This window comes from Heloderma suspectum, chromosome 12, assembly GCF_057233095.1.
Source record: "Heloderma suspectum isolate Gila_16-S chromosome 12, 16-S_ref, whole genome shotgun sequence".
Lineage (NCBI taxonomy): Eukaryota > Metazoa > Chordata > Lepidosauria > Squamata > Helodermatidae > Heloderma > Heloderma suspectum.
Window position 1 is genome coordinate 37,615,483 of NC_139469.1, and position 20,970 is coordinate 37,636,452.

At 46.3% G+C, this 20,970-nt stretch overlaps 1 protein-coding gene across 1 annotated transcript in view; it reads left to right on the plus strand.

Annotated features, from left to right (window-relative positions):
- LOC146336855 (BTB/POZ domain-containing protein KCTD5-like) overlaps positions 1–17,846 on the plus strand; it is a 41,811-nt gene extending 23,965 nt beyond the window's left edge. Inside the window, exon 7 of the mRNA XM_084817892.1 lies at positions 15,546–17,846. Within this exon, the coding sequence (XP_084674018.1) occupies positions 15,546–15,575 (30 nt within the window). The 3' untranslated portion in view covers positions 15,576–17,846. The remainder of the gene's footprint in view (positions 1–15,545) is intronic.
- Positions 17,847–20,970: the final 3,124 nt, after the last annotated feature.

A 20,970-nucleotide genomic window follows, 5' to 3' on the forward strand; every position in this document is an offset into this window, starting at 1 on the left:
GGGGGAAGTGCCAGATGACTGGAGGAGGGCTACTGTTGCCCCTGTCTTCAAAAAGGGTAAAAAGGAGGAACCTGGGAACTACAGACCAGTCAGTCTGACATCAATCCCTGGTGAAATTCTGGAGCAGATGATAAAGCAATCAATCTGTATGCACCTTGCAAACAATGCAGTGATTACTCGAAGCCAACATGGATTTGTCAAAAACAAATCCTGTCAGATGAATCTGATCTCATTTTTTGATCAGATGACCTTCCTTGTGGACTGTGGGAATGCTGCGGACATAATATACCTCAACTTCAGCAAAGCTTTCGACAAAGTGCCCCATGATATCCTGATGAGCAAACTAGCTCAAAGTGGGCTAGGTGAAACAACGATCCGGTGAATCCACAGTTGGCTACAGAATCGGACTCAAAGAGTGCTTATCAAGGGGATCTTCTCCAAGTGGGGAGAGGTAACAAGCGGGGTACTGCAGGGCTCAGTCCTGGGCCCAGTGCTCTTCAACATTGTTATTAATGACTTGGAGGAGGGGGTGCAGGGAATGCTGATCTAATCTGCAGATGACACAAAATTGGGTGGAATAGCTAATACTTTGGAAGACAGAAACAAAATTCAAAGTGATCTTGATAGACTGGAGCGCTGGGCAGAAAACAACAGAATGACATTTAATAGGGATAGGTGCCAAGTTCTGCCCCTAGGAAAAAGAAACCAAAGGCACAGTTACAAGATGGGGGATACGTGGCTCAACAACACTACAATAGAGAAGGATCTTGGAATTGTTGTTGAACACAAGCTGAATATGAGCCAACAATGGGATGTGGCTGCAAAAAAGGTAACTGCTGTTTTGGGCTGCATTAATAGAAGCATAGCTTCCAAATCCCGGGAAGTACTATTTCCCCTCTACTCAGCACTGGTTAGGCCTCATCTGGAGTACTGTGTCCAGTTCTGGGCACCACACTTGAAGAAGGATGCAGAGAAGTTGGAGGGCAGCGAAGATGATCAGGGGACTGGAAACAAAGCCCTGTGAGGAGAGACTGAAAGAACTGGGCATGTCTAGCCTTGAGAAGGGGAGACTGAGGGGAGATAGGATAGCGCTCTTTAAGTACTTGAAAGGTTGTCCCAGAGAGGAAGGCCAGGATCTCTTCTCGATCATCCCAGAATGCAGGACATGGAATAATGGGTTCAAGTGACAGGAAGCCAGATTCCGGCTGAACATCAGGAAAATCTTCCTGACTGTTAGAGCGATATGACAGTGGAACCAATTCCCTAGGGAGGTGGTGGGCTCTCCCAGACTAGAGGCATTCAAGACGAGGCTGGACAGCCATCTGTCAGGGATGCTCTGACTTGGATTCCTGCACTGAGCAGGGGGTTGGACTGGATGGTCTTATAGGTCCCTTCCAACCTATATGATTCTATTCTATGATTCTAATGAGTCACTGTGAGAGGGATGAGTGCTTGATGCCTTGAAAGAGGCAGTGGTTTACCTGCTTCTCAAGAAACTTGCACTGGACCCAGAGATCTTTGATAACTACTATGTAGTTGCTAATATCCCCTTCTTAGGCAAGCTGCTCGATAGGGTGGTGGCTACGCAGCTTGAGGTGCTCTTGAAAAAATAGATCATCTAGACCAGGGGTTCTCAGACGTTCTACCCCCAGGGCCCTCTTGAGTGAGCTGAAAATGACTTGAGGCCCAGCAGCCACAAAATTGTAATGCAGGGTTGGAGTCAGTCGCAAAAAGGAGGCAGATGGAGGTAGGGATGGCGGAGAATTCCGCTACAGACCCCAGTGTGGCCGGATTCTTTGGAAGTCCGTGGCGGAACGGAGCTAGCCTATCACGTGAAAAAACAGACACAAATGGTGTAGTGGATGCCATTTGCAGCCATAAAGCTGTTAGATTAACCTAAATGCAGCTGTAAATGGCTGCATTTAGGTTAATCTAACAGCTCTACAGCCGCAAATGGCGTCCACTACGCCCTTTGCTTCCGAAGTTAGCCCTCACTCAGCCAATGATACAGCACGGCAATGGCGGCCGGCCATATCACCAGCGATGTGGAGCCAGTGGCTGGCTCTGTTGGATCATTGCAGAGCAGAGCCGGCTCCTCAGGATTCCAGGGGGACAAACGGATTGCCTCCCCCCCATGGTCAGATTCCCACCCGGACCAGCCGGTAGGGAATCCGCCCATCCCTAGATGGAGGCAGAGTTTGGCATAATCATATGGCAATTATTGATATAATCTTATATTGTGTATCTAATCCATCTTTGGAAATTGCTAAATTCTTTTCCTCAGCTCCTCTCTTGTGGCGGGGGTTACATAGTTCACCTTTTCTCAAGTGAAGTACAGAAATTGGCTCTGGGAGTCTCCACATTTCAGGCAGAATGTGCCTGTCCAGAGGCACTATTTTTTTTTTTTTAAATAATAATTTCCAAGTATAACAAAACAAAAAGGGAGGAAATCATAGAACAGTAGGGTTGGACGGGGCCTACAAGACCATCGAGTCCAGCCTCCTGCTCAGTGCAGGAATCCAGGTCAGAGAGCCCCGACAGATGGCTGTCCAGCCTCATCTTGAATGCCTCCAGTGTGGGAGAGCCCACCACCTCCCTAGGTAATCGGTTCCATTGTCTGCAAACAATCTGCAAACAATAACGCCAACCATTGTTTTAAAAAAAGTTTTAACACTTTTTCAAATATATAGGTTAATATAAGCAGTCTATATATCAAAATCCATATGATTTTGTTGTAGGAGAGCAGGCGGTTGTAGGAGAGCAGTAAGATCTTCAGCCCGCTGAATGATATAGGTGGTGGGCATTTTTCCTGTTTTCCAAGCAATTTCTCCTTGCAATTGTTAGGGCTCTTAGAGTCCACTTTTTCTGTTAGTCCCCACATCAAAGGAATATAATTTAAAAGTGCATGAGCATCTGCAAGTATCACAGCTTTTCCAAGAACAAAATGTGTGCAGGCTGTAACTTTGAGCCCAAAAGAACCACGTGTCAGGGTGGACACTGAGCCCATAGAACCTCAGAGCAGTTCTGATTCTGAGGAGAACAGCCGTCCATGGGAGATGAGCACGCTCATCCCTCCCAGGCCCTGCAGCTGGCAGAGATTCCTCCTCCCAGCATTCCAGACATAGATAGCAGTCCTGGGAGTGAAGGAGAGCGGGAGGAGGGCTGGCTGGATGCTCGACTCAGACGCAGAGAGCGACGAGCTATGGAGGGTGTGGAAAGGCGTAGCGCCCGTTTGGCGCGCAAGCAACAGTCGTGTCCAGAGGACCCAAGGGAAAAGGGGAGGGACTCTCCCTAGCCCATAAGTTCAGGGTCTGCAAGTCATTCTCGTTGAAGCGGGGACCAAGCTGTCAGGGGGTCCTAGCCGGCCTCTTTCAGTCTACTCCAGTAGCCAACTACAGACACAGACAAAGGATTCTTTTCAAGGCTTTATTCCTTTTACAACTTAATAACTCTATCACCAGCGACTAAGCTATGAACAGCAGAGTAACCTATGCCCCAGGTTGGAAACAGTTGGTCCCTGTTTGAATGAGAATCACTTGCAGACCCTGAACTTATGGGCTAGGGAGAGTCCCTCCCCTTTTCCCTTGGGTCCTCTGGACGCGACTGTTGCTTGCACGCCAGATGGGCGCTACGCCTCCTTTCTGCGCCCTCCATAGCTCGTCGCTTTTTGCGTCTGCGTCGAGCATCCAGCCAGCCCTCCTCCCACGGGATGAGCGTGCTCCTCTCCCACGGACGGCTGTTCCTCCTCAGAATCAGAACTGCTCTGAGGTTCTGTGGGCTCAGAGTCCACCCTGACACCACCCCAGGGCACATGCCCATGTCATATGCCTCAGTAACGCATTACCTGCATTACGTCGCCAGCATCTAGCAGAGTTAGCCAGCTTTTTTTTAACCAGCCTCTATCATGTCCAATATATATTTCATTTATTTTTTGTTGGATCAGCCTCAGTTCTAAATCTGCCGAAATAGTATGTATGAGAGCTAAGGCAACTTTGCATTGGTTAGACCGTATGGAGCATTCCAGTTCCCTGTTCCCTTCCTCTCTAACATATTGAGCATCCACTTCAGTACGCTCCAGAAGACATTTCTGAGCCGCTGCTGTAGGTTTAGCTTTCTGCAGTGAGCCAATCAGTTCCGCCAGCAGTAAAGGAGGTGCGGAAGTATGGGGCAGTCTCCCCAGTACCACCACTCCCTCCAGTCTGGGGAGGGCTTGCTGGAGTGCTTCACTTCCAGGTGTGCCAACTGGTTTTGCACAGGCAGGAGAGGGTGGGGGCCATCCCGGGAAGAACCCCATATGGGTCAGTACTCTTGCTTTCCAGCATGACCTTGGGGTAGACTCCCCTCCAGGCCACTACAGGGAGCATCCGTGGTACTTTGAACCACACCCACTTTGGTCCTGGAGGGATTCCTGCAACTACAGCAGTCACCAGAGTCTAGGCCAGCTGCTCGCAGAATGCGCACCATGTCAGCTGTGATCGTCTAGGTGTCTGGCGGGATTTGCCTCAGCGCCACTGTAGTGCCCATGGGTTCAGAGGCAGACTCTGATTCAGGCCTAGAACAGGTTAATTAGGGACCCAGTCTAGTCATAGAAAGCCCTAGACCACGAGCATTTAGCTCGGCTTGATTTCCCATCTAATTGCAAGCCGAGGGAGGGGGTTGAATTGGGGCCAGCTGAGGCTGTGGAATGTCGGAGTGGTGGGAGCCTGACTCTGCCTGGCTTCACAGAGGGGGAATTTGAATACTCGTGATCAGCTGCAGATTTCGACCTTGGATGAAATCCTTGCAGCTCAGGAGGTTGACAGCCTCTCTGTGAGAATCTAGCAGAGGGGAGACTTGGCTGAAGAAGGAGGTGTTTCAGACCTGTCTTCTTGGGAACAGAGGCTGTCTAAAGAGGGCAGAACAGATATGCCCCGTTAGGCATAATGCCAGCTTATAGGTTAGAGTCCCTTGTCAGTTAGATTGTAAAAAGGGGGGCTCTTGTGGCCCCTCCTTTGCATTTAATCCGTTGCCGAGGTGCCAGGGCCTTTGCCAGGAACATCTCATCTCTGCTGCCTGAAATCCTTCCTGCTTGGACTTACCACTGTCTGAGCCACCTGAAGCACTCTTTACCTGGCCTCTCCATCAAATCTGGACCCTTGCCTCTTTGAACCTTGTGTCGTTAAGAACCTGCATGGAATATGATGCTGGAAAACAACATCTCTAATGCCTGGGCCACTTTCTTGTTTGGACTCAACCCTTCTTTAATGCCTGGGATCATCCTGACAGCTGGGATATTAGCCTGCCTGAGATCCAGTGCAGTAGAGGCCCTAAAGGGGAACATCCCTACTGACCAGGACTCCCACCTGCCCAGTGTTATCTTGAAACCTGAACTTAATTGCCTAGGGAGCATAGATCGAGGAGGCTCTGAAAAGGAACATCTCTGCTACCTGGTGCCTCACTCTCTCTAGCTTGGATTTACTCAGACCCTTGATCTTTGATCTGCCTTAACACATGTCCCATGGCGATTCTGATGTAGACTGCATTGTTGGACTGATCTTGATCCACATCTTGAATTGCCTGGAATGTTATCTTGCCTGGATTTATCGTGACCCTTGAACCTTGCCTTATATTTTGAACCATAGGGATCCCGATTTGGGAAACTGTTGTTGGACTGATCTCTGACGGTTGTAGTTATTAACCTTGGACTGTTTCTTGAACTATAGCTTCTGCTACAGTTAATATGATTTCTGAAGAGTGTAACCCTTAAGCCTTTACCCTGAGATTGGCTACAATAAATTATCTCAGTGATTTGAGTGTCCTGTGTCAGAATGCCAGAGCGTGTGCCAGAAGGAATAGGCTATGACAGTACCACAAAGAAGAGTAACACTGACCTCGGCATCTCTGGAGGCTCCAGTGGTATCTGCCACCACAGTACCATCTTCTCTGGCTGTGTTACATGTCCTTTGGACTACCACAGACTTCACTCACACCCCTCAATCCATGAAATCAAACATCCCCAAACCCCTAGAACCATCGCATCTGGAATCCAATCCGAAAGGCTATCAGTTGGAGTTATCTGACTTGGAATCGGCTCAATCATCTATCTCCTCCCCTGACCAAGGAGTGAGCAGCTGTTCTCCACCATCCTCAACAGAGGAGAACCATCCTTACATTGAACATCTACTCCGCATGGCTGCATCCTTGGGACTGGAGATCCAGCAAGTGGATACACCAGTTGATGACCCAGTAATGGACTTTGTCTTGTCTGAAACTTCCACTCCTGTGGCCTTGCCAACTCTCCCCTCCTTCCCCAGGGCTGCCAGAGAATCCTGGGGAAAAAAACTTTCTCTGCTCCTCCAGTGTCACAGAGGATGGAGAATCTGTACCAAATTCAACCAGATGGTTGCACTTTCCTTGTAAAGTCTGGGCATAATAAAGCCTCATTGAAGTCTCCTTCAGCACTGACAGACCAAGAGGGTCACAAGTTGAATGCAATGGGCTACAAGAGTTACTCCAGCTCTAGCTTTTTGTATTTAAAACTACCAAGCTTGTATGACTCAATGCATGACTCTCTTGGCACCTACGTTGTACTCTTTTCAGCACCAGGTAAAGACTTCTACTTTCCCAGACATTTTAGTCTTTCAGTTTTTATTGTTTTTAATCTGTTATTGTATTTTAAACCTTTGCACTGCTGCTAGGTTTTATTTTGTTATTTTTGTTTTGTACTGTAGCTTTAGACATTTAAACTTACGTATTGTATTTTACCATGTTATATTTTAAGATTTTTTTTTTGTGACAAAAGTCCATCCACCTCCCTACTAGAATATTTGCTAGATGATAAAAGGGAGATTGCCGAATTGTTGAAGACTGAAGCCATTAACTTAGCTAAGCAGCAAGCGAATACACCTAAGCACATGGTGGACTGTGGAACTAAATCCTTGGCAGGAGTGATTACCTTGCACAGGCACGCATGGCTGTGTTCTGCAGGGCTCACCAAGGACACTCGATCCCACATCAAGGACATGCCCTTTAATAAACAAGGCTTGTTCAACTTAGCTATGGAGGACACGTCTATAAAACAAAGACCTCGGCAAGAGAAGATGGATGTCAGTGCAACCTAACAACTCTGCTACCCATGCTCCAGACCTCAACGCCAAAAGCAGTCCAGATACAACTCCAGTGACTGCCCTTCTGTAAAAGCTGGTCTCTGCAATCCAAAAGAACCTTCACCTCTCCTCAATACTGATAGCTGTCCTGTCTCAAACTGGGTGATGGACAAAAGCAGCACCTTTGGCCCTTCATGTTCTAATGAGATGGGTCCCCCCACTTTTGGCTCCTGTCAAAATGTACTACACTGTGTGATGTCATAGTACTAGGAGTTCTTGTCATTGTGCTGAATGGATATAAGATAGAAATTTGTTCCCTTTGGGCAACCTGAGGGTCACAACCTCCCCCCCCTTTGGAGGATGAGTTTACCTCACTGCTCCAGAAAGGAGCTATTGAAATAGTTAACCCCCCCAGCGAGCTGCCTTGTGGTTCATGTCCTGTTTCCTTACTGTTCAGAAAAAGGATTGGAGCCTCTGACCCATCCTAGACTTGAGGGACCTTAATTCCTTTATCCTTTATTTCCCTTACTTCTACCCTTCCCTTGCTTCTATCTGTTCCCTACTCCAGGGAGAGGACTGGTTTGCCTCCATGGATCTTAAGAAAACCTGTTTCTCAATTTACCCTACCCACCATTGCAATCTTAAGATTTGCCATTAATGAACAGTGCTATCAGTTCTGAGTATTGCTGTTTGGCCTGGCCACTGCTCCTAGGATTTTCATTAACTCTGTGGCTGTGGTGTCTGCCCAACTTCAATTGCAAAGCATCACGCTATTCCCATATATTGATGATTGGCTCATCAAGGTACTTTCTCATTCACTCCGTTATACTCATCTTCACTCTACTCTTCTTCTCTTTGCACTGGGACTATGCGCTAATGTCTAAATCAAACCTGGTCCTGACCACTCAGATCCTGTTACCTGTTCTCTTAACTACGTTCTCCAGTTTATATTAAAACTTTGTGGCAAAGGTCTTGTCTTATCTCTGAGTTTATCTTGGCAGCATTATCAACCTTCCACTGTAGGATCCAGTGATATATGTATGTTGTTCTCCCATCCGACGGTTTGAAAATTTCTCAAGGGTCTGTAGTATTAACTGCTTTGATGTCCAGAACATTCGAACCACTTGCTACACTTGGCTTTGGACTACTCATCTTTAAACTACACTTCCTTGTTTCCATAATGTCTGGATGGTGAGCAAGTGAACTAAGTATGGTCCTCCTTTCACTGTTCTCTGTAGGGGTAAAGCAGTACTCAGACCAGACCATTCTGCCCAAGGTCGTATCATCTTTTCATTTGAATCAAGATATTAGCCTTCCTGACTTTTTCCCAAACTCATCTTTGGAGTCTTCTCTTCATACTTTAAATGTATGTAAGGTTCTTGCTTTCTACTTCACCGAATATCTTTGTCTGCTATAGGAGCAAGAATAAAGGACTTTATTGCTGCTCCAATAGCAAGTCTACTCATACTGACCAGGCAAGTCTAAATGTATTAGGCAGCTGAATCTGCACTCTTACGCACTTGTGAAAGACCAACAAAATAATGGTAATAAAAAATTATGACCCCATTTGCGCATTTTGAGGCACTAGATTTTTTTTTAAAAAGTGGCAAACAAGTAATGGTCCTTCCAAAATGCTGTTTCAGCGTTAGCGGAAGGGCAGTCACTGATGAGGGAGGCTGGCATTGGCAAGATCGCAAAAAGTGGCACTGGTTTTTTTGCTGCTCTTGCCAAGCGACCCTGTAACTGATCCTTGCAACTGTTAAGGAAAAATAGATCCAATGCTGGTTCAGTTGAATAGTCAGGAATTTATTGAAGCACAACACAGCTGTGGGAGAGTCAGTCGAAACTGAGTCGCCCCAAATACAAGAAACAGGATACATTTGTACATGCTGAAAGTTGGAGAACAAAGAAAATACACTACGCATGCTCAAGAGCTAATTTAGCTCAGCAACAGTCTTATCAGCACAGCTGCATTCTCATCTTCAGGGATGAGCTACTTTGGTGGATAGGAATTTCCTGGTTAGGATGAGAAATTTACAATTACTTTCTCATGGTGAGACACATACACATTCTCTCAATCCCATCAGGCACCCATCAGTGCCTGAACCAAACTACTTACAAGGCCTAGTCAGGCCTACCTTCATGCAACCCATGATAGAATTGGTCTCCCAGGTTCACACAACAACCAATCATAGGTATGAACAACCCAACAACAAGCCATGGGTTCTCAGAGTGGCTTGTCTGCAAAAATTAAACTACCCTGTAGAGACTGTGCTGGGGTTGGACAACATGACAACCCATCATGGCTGGCTGCCCATGGTGGGTTGCGTCATGTGAACCTAGTCACTGTCAATAACAGTGTTCTGCTGTTTGTGCTAACCATGTGCCCCAGAAAGTTCATTGGTGATGGTCATTGCGGAACTCAGGCTGAGAGGCACACAAGTTTACTCTGGCCAGGACAATATCTAGATCAGGGCCCCCTCTTGCAAGGAAGCTGAGAGACAAATGGAACTGACAGTAGCATCTGGAAGAGCATGGTTTATCAGCAATTGGAGCAAAAGCCATCTTCAGCCTACTTGCTACCTACATCCTCTAGGGATAATCATTAATACAAGATGGGAGAGAGTGTTTCCCTCTTTGGAGTGGACAAGGAATCTGTGTACCATACTTGTGTTGTGGTCCCTTCCTGATGGCCCTTCACACTCACTGACACCTTGCAGCAGGAGTGGTGGGATTACTCAGTCCAAAGCTCACTGAGGCTCAGATCTGCCCTTCTGTGGTGACAATAGTATGAGTGCTTCAAGCATGGAGTTCCTCTGTTGAAAACAACCTACCAGGGATGGGGAGCCTGGTGTGAGAATGCAGCGGCTCAGGGCTTTTGATCTCTTGAGACCAACCTCAGCATCAGTGTTCTTGAACACTGTCTTAAGCTGTCTGCCTGGCATACATTCACTTCCAGACATTGCTAATAATTCATACCAACAACTTCAGCCCTATCAACAAGCAGGTTGGTGCCAGATCATCAGCACCAGCACAGTTGTCAGGAGTGCCCTAGCTGCCTCTTGCAGTCCCCTCCAATAGCCAACTCAGGACACAGACGACGAGGATTCTTTCCAAGGCTTTATTCCTTTATTACTTTGACTCTTACAGATACTAATCACTAGCGACTAAGCAAGGAACTGCACTAGGGATAGATAGCAGAGTAGCCTAAGCTCCAGGTAAGGCAGTTGGTCCCCATTTGAAGGAGAACCGCAGGAAGACTCTGAACTTATGGGCTATGGAGAGATCCTCCCTCTTTCCCTTGGGTCCTCGGGACGCGACCGTTGTTTGCGCGCCAAACAAGTGCTACGCCTCCTTTCGGCGCCCTCCATCTGTCACCGCTCCCTGCGTCTGCGCTGAGCGTTCAGCAAGCCCCCCTCCAGCGCTCTCTCGCTGCCAGGGTCACCATCTATCCCAGGAATGCTGGCAGGAGGAATCTCTGCCAGCTGCTGTGATTGTGAGAGATGAGCGAGCTCCTCTCCCACGGATTGCTGTTCTTCCTCAGAATCAGAACTGCTCCGGGGCTCTATGGGCTCAGTTTCCACCCTGACAACAGTGTTGTTCAGATGGGACACTGTTCTTCAGAATATCGCATCCATCAAAGCCTATCGGGGAGATGACAACCTTGAAGTGGACTGGTTGCACAGACAGCATCTTAACCCCAGGAAATGGGTTCTCCATGAGTTGTCTGATTCTCAGATTGTCCAATGATTTGGGATTCCACTACGTGACATCCCTGCAACACCGTCCAGTGGAAAGACCACCAACCTTCTATCCAGAACAAGGAGTCACTGGTCAAGGGGCATTGATGCCCTCACCCAGGCCTGGCCAAGGGAACTTTGGAATGCCTTCCTACCATTTCCACACCTGTCCAAAGTCCTAATTAAGATCTAAGTGTAATGGTCAGTTCTCATCCAGGTGGCTTTTCACCACCAAGATGTTTGTGGTTTGCAAATCTTACCAGGTTTTGACCTGACCACTGCTAAATTTCTTCAGGCCTTTTCAGCCAAGGCTCCTTCCTCTACCTCAAGCTGGACCTGTGGAAGCAGAGAGAGGAGAGCTAGGAAACTTTGGATATTTTTCTAGAGTACTTTACACTCGCCTGGCAGCCTATAGGGATTCCACCAATAGGGTATACCGGAACACTTGGACTCATTTCGTTCTGTGATGTCAGGCAGAAACCTCTCTCACCTGTCAAAATCTGATGCAATTATACTGGAATTTCTGCAAGACGGTCTTAGAATCATAGAATAGTAGGGTTGGAAGGGGTCTACAAGACCACTGAGTCCAACCCAAGGCTCAGTGCAGGAGTCCAAGTCATTGGTTCCATTCTCGTATTGCTCTAACAGCCAGGAAGTTTCTCCTGATGTTCAGCCAGAATCTGGCTTCCTGTCACTTGAGCCCATTATTCTGTGTCCTGCACTCCAGGATGATCGAGGAGAGATCCTGGCCTTCCTCCCTGTGACAACCTTTCAAGTACTTGAAGAGCGCTATCCTCTCTCCCCTCAGTCTTCTCTTTTCAAGGCTAAACATGCCCAGTCCTTTCAGTCCCTCCTCATAGGGCTTTGTTTCCAGTCCCTTGATCATCTTTGTTGCCCTCCTCTAAACTCTCTCCAGTTTGTCTGCATCTGTGAAGGATTGCTGGTATTCACCCCAACAACCCTGCAAGGTAAACCAGGCCAAACTTGGCCTCAATTTCCCCCAAATTAACCCAGGAGCTCCCTCCCAGGCCAACAGGCACTGTATTTAGCACTGAAGTTATTCAGGACACACCACACCAACTGGAAGTTGGGCAAACGTTTATTAAGGGAATGGAACAAAGAGGAAGGAATAGGGAGAGGTGGTAGGTTGTACAGGAAATTACAAGCAAGTTACAAGACTCTAAACAAAACCAGAAACGCCAAACACCAAGGCACACACTCCCAAGAGCAAAACAATAAAGCTAGCTAGTCTATCCTATACATACCAAAGTATGGGCCTCCCAGGATAGCTTTCGACCAGCAGCATACCCTAGTACTGTCAGGGCAAAGAAGAGACACCCACCCCTTCTCTAGCTCTCCTTTTATTGCCCGGCCCTAGCAACCCAAGGCAGATTCTAGGCACCCAATCCAAACCCAGGCCTGGGACATCCCACTCCACCCTCCAAAGAGGTTGCATCTTCCTGCCAAGCCTGGCTGTTATCATTTCCCCAATTAGCCGGGCAAATCATGATGTTGAGCTGCAGGCTGAGAGCCAGCTAAAAACAATCAACCTCCAGGTGATTCTTGACAGCATCCTTCTGAAAGTGTGGTGCCCAGAACTGGACACAGCACTCCACATGAGGCCTAACCAGTGCTGAGTAGAGGGGAACTAGTACTTCCTGGGATTTGGAAGCTATGCTTCTATTAATGCAGCCCAAAAGAGCATTTGCCTTTTTTGCAGCCACATCCCATTGTGGGCTCATATTCAGCTTGTGATCAACAACAGTTCCAAGATCCTTCTTGCTTGTAGTGTTGTTGAGCCACGTATCCCCCATCTTGTAACTGTGCCTTTGGTTTCTTTTTCCTAGGGGCAGAACTTGGCATTGATCCCTATTAAAGGTAAATCTGTTGTTTTCTGCCCAGCGCTCCAGTCTATCCAGATCACTTTGAGTTTTGTTTCTGTCTTCCAAAGTATTAGCTATCCCACCCAATTTGGTGTCATCTGCAAATTTGATCAGCATTCCCTGCAGCTCCTCCTCCAAGTCATTAATAAAGATGTTGAAGAGCACTGGGTCCAGGACTGAGCCCTGTGGTACCCCACTCGTGAACTCTCCCCAGTTTGAGGAGATCCCATTGAGAAACACTCTTTGAGTCCGATTCTGTAGCCAACTGTGGATCCATCAGATAGTTGTTTCATCTAGGGTACTTTTAGCTAGTTTGCTAATCAGGACATCATGGGGCACTTTGTCGAAAGCTTTGCTGAAGTTGAGGTATATGATGTCCACAGCATTCCCACAGTCCACAAGGGAGGTTACCTGATCAAAACCTGAGATCAGATTCATTAGGCAAGATTTGTTCTTGACAAATCAGTGTTGGCTTTGAGTAATCATGGCATTGTTTTCAAGGTGCTTCCAGACTAGGGGTGCACGAAAGTCACTTACCTGGTCTCGCAGCTTGCTTCGCGGTTGGGGGGAGGCGCTTCGCTGCTCCCCCCGAAGTTCAGGCCGGGGGGGGAGGCTTCCCTCCTCGCCCGGCCGAAATTCAGGCCCGGGGGGAGGCTTCCCGCCTCGCCCGGCTGAAATTCAGGCCGGGGAGAAGCGCCCCGTCTCCCCGGCCGCGAACTTCAAAAGAAAAAAAAAACCAAAAAAACCCCACGCCCCTGTGATAGGCTACGTAACGATTAACGTAGCCTATCACGGCTAGATCTGCAAAGTCAGCCATGATAGGCTACGTTAATCGTCACGTAGCCTATCACGGGTGACTTTGAAAAAAAAAAAAAAAGCGCGTACGCAAATGGCAGCCCCCATAGGGAGCCGCCATTTGCGTTCCTTATTTGGTCCCTGTAGTCTACGTAAAGATTTACGTAGACTACGGCGAAAATAAGGGCAACGCTATTTGAGGTTGCTTCACTAACCTCAGCTCATTCTCAGCTTTCGCCTTCCTGACGCCATCCCTGCAATTCTGTGCTACCTGCCTGTACTCTTCCGTTGTTGCTTGGCCTTCTCTCCACTTCCTATATGTGTCCTTTTTTGTTTTCAGGTCATCCCTAAGCTTTTTGTGAAGCCACATTGGCTTCTTTGTTGTCTTCCACCTTTTTTTCTTGTTGGAATTGTTTGTAATTGTGCCTTGAGAATTTCCTTTTTTACTAGCTCCCACCCATCTTGGACTCCTTTTCTCATTAGAGTCACTTGCCACGGGATCTTACTTATCATTGTTCTATTAAAATGGGGTTTCCTAAAATCCAGTTTACACGTTTGGCTACATTCGGCTTTTGCTTCCTTTAGAACCAAGAACTCAACTATAACATGGTCACTTTCCCTCAGAGTTCCCAAAACTACTAGTTTATCCTCTAAAGTCATCTCTGTTGGTTAGGATCAAGTCAAGGATAGCCAATCCTCTAGTTCCTGCCTCCACTTTCTGTAGGAGGAAGGCAGCATAGCTTAGTGGTAGAGCACATGCTTTATGTGCATAAGGTCCCCGGTTCAGGTCCTGCCATCTCCAGTAGAGTTACGAATGACCCCTGCCTGAAGCCCTGGAGAGCTGCTGCTGCCAGTCAGTGTTGACAATGCTCTGACTCTGGATAAGGCGACTTCTGATGTGCCCCATCACCACCTTCTCTGTCATACTCTGTGCACCTGCTAGCTTTCTGCCTTCATGGCTCTTTTTCTTCATTATGTTTGCTTGCCTCTAAGCGAAGGTATTTACTGCCAGAAGGGAAGGAAGAGTTGATGGCCCCAGCCACCTAGTCCTGTGGCTATTTCTTTACTGTATTTCTACATGGCCTTTCTGAGGCCAACCAAAGCAGTTTACAAAAAATTAAAAACATAAGACATCTTCACATAAAAACATAGTAAAACATTAAAAACAGCATTAAGAAACCATAACAATGTGAAAGCAAAGTTAAAAAGATGTGTCTTGAGCCCCGTCTTGAACACAAAGAATGTCGGGAGTGGGGCAAAGTCAAATCTCTGGGCATGAAATTGATCTCATAATAGAGGCCAGTACAGGACCAGTGACCAAACAGAATATTTGTTTATTTCTAGCATTTCTGCTTTACCTTTCTGTGCAATAATCTGGTGGTTTACAAAGGACAAAATGAGCAATAATAGAATAGGAATTAAAAGAAGGGGTTCAATTTAAAGCAGAGCAGAGTGCCCAAGCAGCGCTCATATGGAGACTAGTGTGCAACCTTTGTTACTCCTTCATATACTTGAATGAGCCTTTAGGCGAGTGGGATTTCTGTTAGCTGTCAGGAACATGTATCTTTGCTTGCAGAATATGAACTTCGCAGTACTTCGCAGTATCTTGGTGTCATAAGCTGCAAATAATTGGACCTTCATCTGTTCTCTGCTAAGCATGTATTTGCTGGCAAATTTTGCTCTTGGGACTAGATTGCCATGTGGCCTGGATTGCCAGTCCAGCTATTTTCGTAGTCTGGTCGTGTTGCTGCCCAAAGTAGTCTCTCCATGACAGTTGCCTTGCTTGCTTCCTGTGTTTTAGTAGCAACTGACCCTGGCTAATTCACTATTAAATATTGGATGGGTTTTCTTCACTGCATTCCGAGAAGACTTCTGGCACCAGAGCAACAGAATGCCTATTCGTTTGCATTAAGACTTTGCTCTCAGTAAAGTCCTGGGACAGTGTTGAGGCAGAGCTGAATTGGACAGTATCATTCCAGTGTGCAAGTCTTGCTGGAGAATGTTGCCATATCTAATCTCTCACCATATTCTTTTGCTTTCAGATCTTGCAGGAGCGAGGTTCAAGGATGTAACTGTGCTCCAGTATTGAATGCTGAAGAGCTTTCTTTTTAATTGCCACATGAAGAGGCTTGGCACCAAGAAGAAGTTCAGAGCATTTATGTTGATCTAGATTTTGAACCCTTTTAAGGTGGTGTAGCTGGAGCAAGTTGCTTATGGATGCCTGCCTTGTCCTACACTGAGAAGGGCTGTGCTGATCTTAATCCCATGGAAAGAATTAACTATATGCTTTCCCACCGAAGCAATGTAGCACGCTGTCCAGTGCTGTCTATATGAAGCTTTGCTGATTGTTGAGAAGTGATTTGGATTTTCATCATTGCAGACAGTTCAAGGACAACATATTTGGTGCTATGTATAAATGGCAGCCCATATATGGGCCTACACCATCAGGCAGCCCCAGTGGACTGCTGCTCTTTGGGGCTCCAATGTAAGAATGCGATAGGAAATGAGAGGCACCGGCCTGGGCTCAAGGAAGGATGTGCATCTCTCCCCTTGCTTCCCTCAATACCCAAAGATATCTCCACTCTAGAATAAGTCTTTTCTTTCTTGCCTTTCTCTAGGGATGGCCTTCCTCTCCTTATTGCAAATGTTAACCTTCAGTTTTAGCTACATTTTAGGATTGAAGACCCAATTTTTAGTTTTCTTTAAAAATGGCACAGCATCTTGCCTTTCAAATACATGGACCCAACCCAGAGTTGCATTGTTTTTAGAAAGGTCTGCAAGTATTGATGCCCCTGTGAACTGTGAGAGAGCAGAAGGTAGGCCTGGGGTTTGAGGGTTAATGGGTGCTCAATCCTGATGGTTAGAAATGGTTGGCCTATGTGACCTAAAGCATAAGAGCTTGTGCAGCCGAAAGTAGGAATTCTTGTGGTTCTCTAAACAGATGTTTACAGTCATTTCTACGTTCTCTTATCTATGCAGTTCCTCTGATGTTTTGGCAAGTACTGTCAAAAACACTTGTGGTTTCATTAAGAGAGGCTTGTGGTAAATGTGAAGAAACACAACTGGAGCTTTTTAGTGCACTGTGTTTAAATGAAACCATGAGCATGTTTTTTGAAATAGTTTTAAAGAAGTATACTCTTCAAATCTCTGTGCTTCACAGAGAGTAGCCCATCCTTGTCTGAGGCTTTCTAGCACTCTACCCATATTTTAAACTGTTTCATTAAACAACTGACAAATGTTGAGTGTATACACCGCTTTCTTTACCATTCCGGTGTGTAGCGTCCTCACTGTCTTGAGTATATCTTTGCATATTATTGATTTGCATATTTGATTTTGGCAAATCAGGTTTCTGTCCAGAAACCTTTCCCATCCATTGTCTTGTAGTTTTGCCATTTAGGCTGGTTTGCACAGAAAGTTTGCACAGCTCCTTCTCAATACTGAGTAGTCTGTCTTTTTTAAGACGTTAAAACTGAACTGAATTAACTAAAATGTAATATTCTGGAGGGTGAACTGTTTCTACTTTTATACTTTTTAAGGCGTCCTGCATTGAGCAGGGGGTTGGACTCGATGGCCTTGTAGGCCCCGCCCAATCCTACTATTCTGATTCTGTGATATGATATGATCCATGTTTGATTACCTTCAGGCTAGTGCCAACGTTTCCCTTGAGAAATAACCTTTTATCTTATGCCTGTAGAGAGAACTAGGACTCTGTGTGTGCGCACATGCAGATAGGTGCCTGTTGCAAAGGCTGCCATTGAATCAGCAGAACAAGCTCTAGTCTCCTTCAGGTCCCACTGTTCTGTTAAGCATTCTGGAGAGGGAACTGAGTGCTTGCTTTGAAAGATATCGACACCAAAACACCCTTTCCTAAAAGGTGGTGCTGTTGATCATGCTGTCCAGAGCCTTTCTTTGAGCACTTTGATGTGAGTAGCAAAGCATTAATCATTAATTGCAAGCTAGAAAGGGGACAGCAGTAAAGTCCACTGTATGGAAGGAGAAGGGGACAGGGGAGCAGCTGCTGTGTCTGCCAAAGTGCATTTTGATGTGCGTGCTGCTTTGGGGTGGGATGACTTTGCTCCCATTATCCCCTTCCTGTAGCATGTCTTCTTGGGGAGCGGGGAGAGGTTTTGATCTGGCACCTGTTCACCTCTGGCTGGTATTTTGGAAGAGGCTGCAGCTGTCAGGTGAGGGGCTTTTCTTACTGTCTTAGGGTTTTAGCTGCAGGCAGGGTTTTCCCTTCGCATTGATTTTGGTTTGGCTTCTTAATGAATTTAGAAAAAGTTTAACATGTTAAACAATGAGATCACTATCTCTTTGAATTTATACTATGAAATTTCAGTTGTAACATAGGATTTAAGACTGGAAGTGTGGAATCCTTTTTACATTCTCCATCACTGGAATGTGGTCTGTGGCATGAAGCTTAGCATCTTGAGAACATCAGCTTTCATTGTTTAAAAAAGCAAGTTTCTGGCTCTCAGGGTTAATGCTGGTCAATGTAGGCCGCGTTTGGTGAAAGATCAGTTGTGGGGTAGGCTTTCATATCCTGTGCAGCTGAGCTTCTCCCCCTGCCCCCCATAACTACTGTCCCTTACCACCTCCATGCCTCTTTAAAGACTTGCATTGACATTACCTATGGAGACTTCAGGACTGTTTCTGGACTCTGAAATGCTAGTATGGACAGCTGCCACCTGTTTGTTTTGCCCCCGTTTACCTCAGATTTGTATGTTGCTCATGTGAAGAAGGACGGCTCCATGCTCCTGGGCTCTCCTGCTGTAGGCACCAGAACCCTGCAGAGATGCCTAAATTTCCTTGCAGATATCCGCCCAGTGAGGGCACTTCCCCCTTCATGGATCACTGCCTTGTTGTGGTGAAGGGGCTTGCGTAACTCAGTGAAGCCATAAGCTATGCCGTGCAGGGCCACCCAAGACGGACAGGTCATGGCAGAGAGTTCTGACAAAATGTGATCCACTGGAGAAGGAAATGGCAACCCACTCCAGTATTCTTGCCAAGAAAACCCCATGGAACGTATCACAAGGCTAAAAGATATGACGCCGGAAGATGAGCCCCTCAGGTCGGAAGGTGTCCAGTATGCTACTGGGGAAGAGCAGAGGGTATTTCCAAGTAGCGCCAGAAAGAGTGAAGCGGCTGGGCCAAACCCGAAAGGACACTCAGCTGTGGATGTGTCTGGCAGTGAAAAGAAAATCCGATGCTGTAAAGAACAATATTGTTTAGGAACCTGGAATGTCAGATCAATGAATCAAGGTAAGTTGGAGGTGGTCAAACATGAGATGGCAAGATTGAACATCGACATCTTGGGAATCAGCGAACTAAAATGGACAGGCATGGGCGAATTTAATTCAGATGACCATCATATCTACTATTGTGGGCAAGAATCCCTTAGAAGAAATGGAGTAGCACTCATAGTCAACAAAAGGGTGGGAAAAGCAGTACTGGGGTACAATCTTAAAAACGATAGAATGATCTCAGTACGAATCCAAGGCAAACCATTCAACATCACAGTAATTCAAGTCTATGCCCCAACCACTGAGGCCGAAGAAGCTGAGGTTGATCGGTTCTATGAAGACCTACAACACCTTCTAGAACTAACACCAAAAAAAGATGTCCTCTTCATCATAGGGGATTGGAATGCTAAAGTAGGAAGTCAAGAAATCACCGGGATAACAGGCAAGCATGGCCTTGGTGTACAAAATGAAGCAGGACAAAAGCTAATAGAGTTTTGCCAAGAGAACATGCTGATCATAGCAAACACTCTTTTCCAACAGCACAAGAGGCGACTCTACACATGGACGTCACCAGATGGTCAATATCGAAATCAGATTGATTATGTCCTTTGCAGCCAAAGATGGAGAAGCTCCATACAGTCAGTCAAAACAAGACCTGGAGCTGACTGTGGCTCAGATCATGAGCTGCTTCTTGCAAAATTTCGGCTGAAATTGAAGAACGTCGGGAAAACCACTAAACCGTTCAGGTATGACCTAAATCATATCCCTGATGAATATACAGTGGAGGTGAGGAATAGATTTCAGGGATTAGACCTGATAGACAGAGTGCCTGAGGAACTATGGACGGAGGTCCGTAACATTGTTCAGGAGGCAGCAACGAAATCCGTCCCAAAGAAAAAGAAATGCAAGAAAGCCAAGTGGCTGTCTAATGAGGCTTTACAAGTAGCTCACGAAAGAAGGGAAGCGAAAAGCAAGGGAGAAAGGGGAAGATATACCCAACTGAATGCAGAGTTTCAGAGAATAGCAAGGAGAGACAAGAAGGCCTTCTTAAATGAACAATGCAAAGAAATCGAGGAAAACAACAGAATGGGAAAGACTAGAGATCTTTTCAAGAAAATTGGAGATCTCAAGGGAACATTTTGTGCAAAGACGGACATGATAAAGGACAAAGAAGGCAGGGACCTAACAGAAGCAGAGGAGATTAAGAAGAGGTGGCAAGAATACACAGAAGAACTATACAGGAAAGATCTGAATGTCCCTGATAGCCATGATAGTGCGGTCACTGAACTTGAGCCGGACATCCTCGAGAGTGAAGTCAAGTGGGCCTTAGGAAGCATTAGTAACAACAAAGCTAGCGGAGATGACAGTATTCCAGCCGAGCTATTTAAAATCCTAAAAGATGATGCTGTTAAAGTGCTGCATTCAATATGCCAACAAATCTGGAACACTCAACAGTGGCCACAAGACTGGAAAAGGTCAGTTTACATTCCAATTCCAAAGAAGGGCAACGCCAAAGAGTGTTCAAACTACCGCACAATTGCGCTCATTTCACATGCCAGCAAGGTGATGCTCAAAATCCTACAAGCTAGGCTTCAGCAGTATGCGAACCGAGAACTACCGGAAGTACAAGCTGGGTTTCGAAGAGGCAGAGGAACTAGAGATCAAATCGCCAACATTCGCTGCATCATGGAGAAAGCAAGAGAATTCCAGAAAAACGTCTATTTCTGCTTCATTGACTACGCTAAAGCCTTTGATTGTGTGGATCACAACAAACTGTGGCAAATTCTTAAAGTGATGGGAGTACCAGACCACCTTACCTGTCTCCTGAGAAACCTGTACGAGGGTCAAGAAGCAACAGTAAGAACCAGACATGGAACAACCGAGTGGTTCAAAATTGGGAAAGGAGTACGACAAGGCTGCATATTGTCACCCTGCTTATTTAACTTATATGCAGAGTACATCATGAGAAATGCCGGGTTGGATGAATCAGAGGTCGGAATTAAGATTGCCGGGAGAATTATCAACAACCTCCGATATGCAGACGATACCACCCTAATGGCAGAAAGCGAAGAGGATCTCAAGAGCCTCTTGTTGAGGGTGAAAGAGGAGAGTGCAAAAGCTGGTTTGAAACTCAACATTAAAAAAACTAAGATCATGGCATCTGGCCCTATCACTTCCTGGCATATAGAAGGGGAAGAAATGGAAGCAGTGACAGATTTTACTT